A 2,308-nucleotide genomic window follows, 5' to 3' on the forward strand; every position below is an offset into this window, starting at 1 on the left:
TCTTATCTTATCTTATCTTATCTTATCTTATCTTATCTTATCTTATCTTATCTTATCTTATCTTATCTTATCTTAAAAAACTCAAAATATGGCACCTACAGTATGACTGCAAAACACCTTCTAAACCTGCCCACTGCAAGCTAAATCTTAACATTCTGCCACTTTATTTGGTGAGGTTCCCTTTAAGAGAAGACAGCGACAGGACAATTGTGTCTACAGGGTAAAATCCAGTGTAATATACTATTCTTACAAACTGTGGCTTGAGGCAAGACATTGCTTTTGCAGCCGAGTGTGTGTGTGCGTGCGTGTGTGTGTGTGTGTGCGTCTGAGTCTGAGCGTGCTTGGCCAAGACCTGAGGTTTATGTTTGGGAAAGATAAAGTATCCGTGACCCTGTGGTTCCAGGTAGGCACCAGCTGGCTGCTGAGAGAGTACATAAGAACCAACCCCCCACCCCCCCCACCCCCGTCACACCTGGCGCAAACACACACACGGCTGCACGCGTTCCACACACCAACACACACGGGGTTTCTCCTCTTCCATCGTAATGCTGGCCGAGCACCTAAATCACAAAGATGGCAACCCATCAGGGGAATCATTTGAGACTGAATAGCTGTAGAAACATGGCGCTGTCACCTGGAAGACCTCCACAAAACAGTCCGGCTCCCCTTCTCTCACACACATTCCTTATCCCCCCCACCCCACTCCCCAACTCCACGCCCTTTAATACCTCTTTGCCCTTCAGTAGCAATCTGCATAGAAATGTGTGCATTTTATCATTCGGTGACTAGACATTACACCCCGGTTAATACGAGAGGTCTTCAAACGACTGAAAATGAACCCTCGGAAATACCAGACGTTTGCATTATGCCCCCGTGATTGCATCTCTTACAGGGGAAGGCTTGATTATGTCATTTGCCATGTCCACGTCATGCTGGTTTTTTATATCTTTGCCAGGAAATCTACCTCTGACAGGTCATTAGTCATCCCTCCCTCCCCGCACGCACATAAAACATCAATTCCACTCAATATCCCACAAAACCCCCGTGCTTCCCCGACAAACGCCAGAACAAAGAAGACGCTATGTAAACTGCTGCCGTGCTCTGATTAGCTCTCATTCCAGAGAAGTGCAGGAATAAGGCTCTCGTTCCCCACCACCACCACCACCGCCGCCGCCGCCACCCGGTTTGGAGATAACTGCTCGTTTTCATCCCTCTACACCCCGCGCATGCCTTGTAACGCAAGTGCATCTGTTTAGCTATTCTCATCAGCTTCTTATGTTGTGACATTAGGGGAAGCCTATTGCTTACAGAACCAATAATCTATATCGCCTCAGGCCTCCTTATATCCACCAACAGCAGCAGAAGAGAAGCTACTTTAGTTGAGGAGGGGGTGTTAAAAAAAAGCTCTCCTCAGAGCTATAGCTGCTTTCTTGACTGACCTGGGTGGTTGGCTACATCATCTTGACATGTAATTATCTGAAGCCCTTTAATCACTTCCATAAAGATTAATTGCAGGAGACAACAGAGGAGGTCGTGTCTTCAAATCAAAAGAGTCTTTGGCAGGTTGACACAGCAGTGTAACAGAGTTCAGACCCAGGTGTTTTATAAGGGTCATCTACTGGAGCTAAAGCAGGTTTTAACGCTGTAATTGCAAGGTCAGCAAAAAAAAAAAAAAAGATTTTATAGCACAAAGCAGCTTGAAACTTTTTCATGCTCTCTCTCTTTGTTTTAGGAAATCTCCCTTACCGTCATCTCTTTTCCTCTTTTCACCGTTGGATCGTGGAATACCCAAAATCCCATTGATGGAGTAGGATCCCGCAGGGTCGTTGGAGGCGCTGGTTACAGGTGGAGACGCTGTGTTTGGTACTGAGGGGAACGCAAGAAGAAGTGTCAAGTGGAAGGTTGTTTTGTAAAGAAAAAAAGGTTGATGGCACACACGTAAAGATGTATATCTTCCATTGTTTTTTTACCAATTGTATGGCCTGGTGCTGACAGTGATGTCCCGTCAGGAGATGGATGGAAAGGCTGCTGAACTTTTGTTCTGATGATCCTGTAAAACAAAGAAACAATAATAAAAAAGAAGAAGATGTGCTTCTGACTGCCTCGCAGAAGTGGTCAAGTTGCTTTACAAAGGCATCAAATGAAACTCATACAAGCTGAGACCTGGTCAGTGGTTCCCTCCCTGAAAAAAGGGGGAGGTCTTCAGAAAAGTCTTCATTGCACTTTTGGTCTGAGTGATCTTGCAAACAAAGCATGAAATCACATCAATTCACCTCAATGATCAGCTTCACTGCTTCTACCTGGGCCA

At 45.5% G+C, this 2,308-nt stretch overlaps 1 protein-coding gene across 10 annotated transcripts in view; it reads right to left on the reverse strand.

The window, feature by feature from the left end:
• Positions 1-2,308, reverse strand: part of pax2b (paired box 2b) — a 32,771-nt gene that overhangs the window by 25,373 nt on the left and 5,090 nt on the right. For all 10 annotated transcript variants that reach the window (XM_014007003.1, XM_014007007.1, XM_014007000.1 and 7 more), the window contains exons 4-5: positions 1,971-2,050; positions 1,747-1,866 (exon numbers count right to left, since the gene is read on the reverse strand). In XM_014007003.1, the coding sequence (XP_013862457.1) occupies positions 1,747-1,866; positions 1,971-2,050 (200 nt within the window). The remainder of the gene's footprint in view (positions 1-1,746; positions 1,867-1,970; positions 2,051-2,308) is intronic.

Source organism: Austrofundulus limnaeus, unplaced genomic scaffold, assembly GCF_001266775.1.
Source record: "Austrofundulus limnaeus strain Quisiro unplaced genomic scaffold, Austrofundulus_limnaeus-1.0 Scaffold39, whole genome shotgun sequence".
NCBI classification, from domain to species: Eukaryota; Metazoa; Chordata; class Actinopteri; order Cyprinodontiformes; family Rivulidae; genus Austrofundulus; species Austrofundulus limnaeus.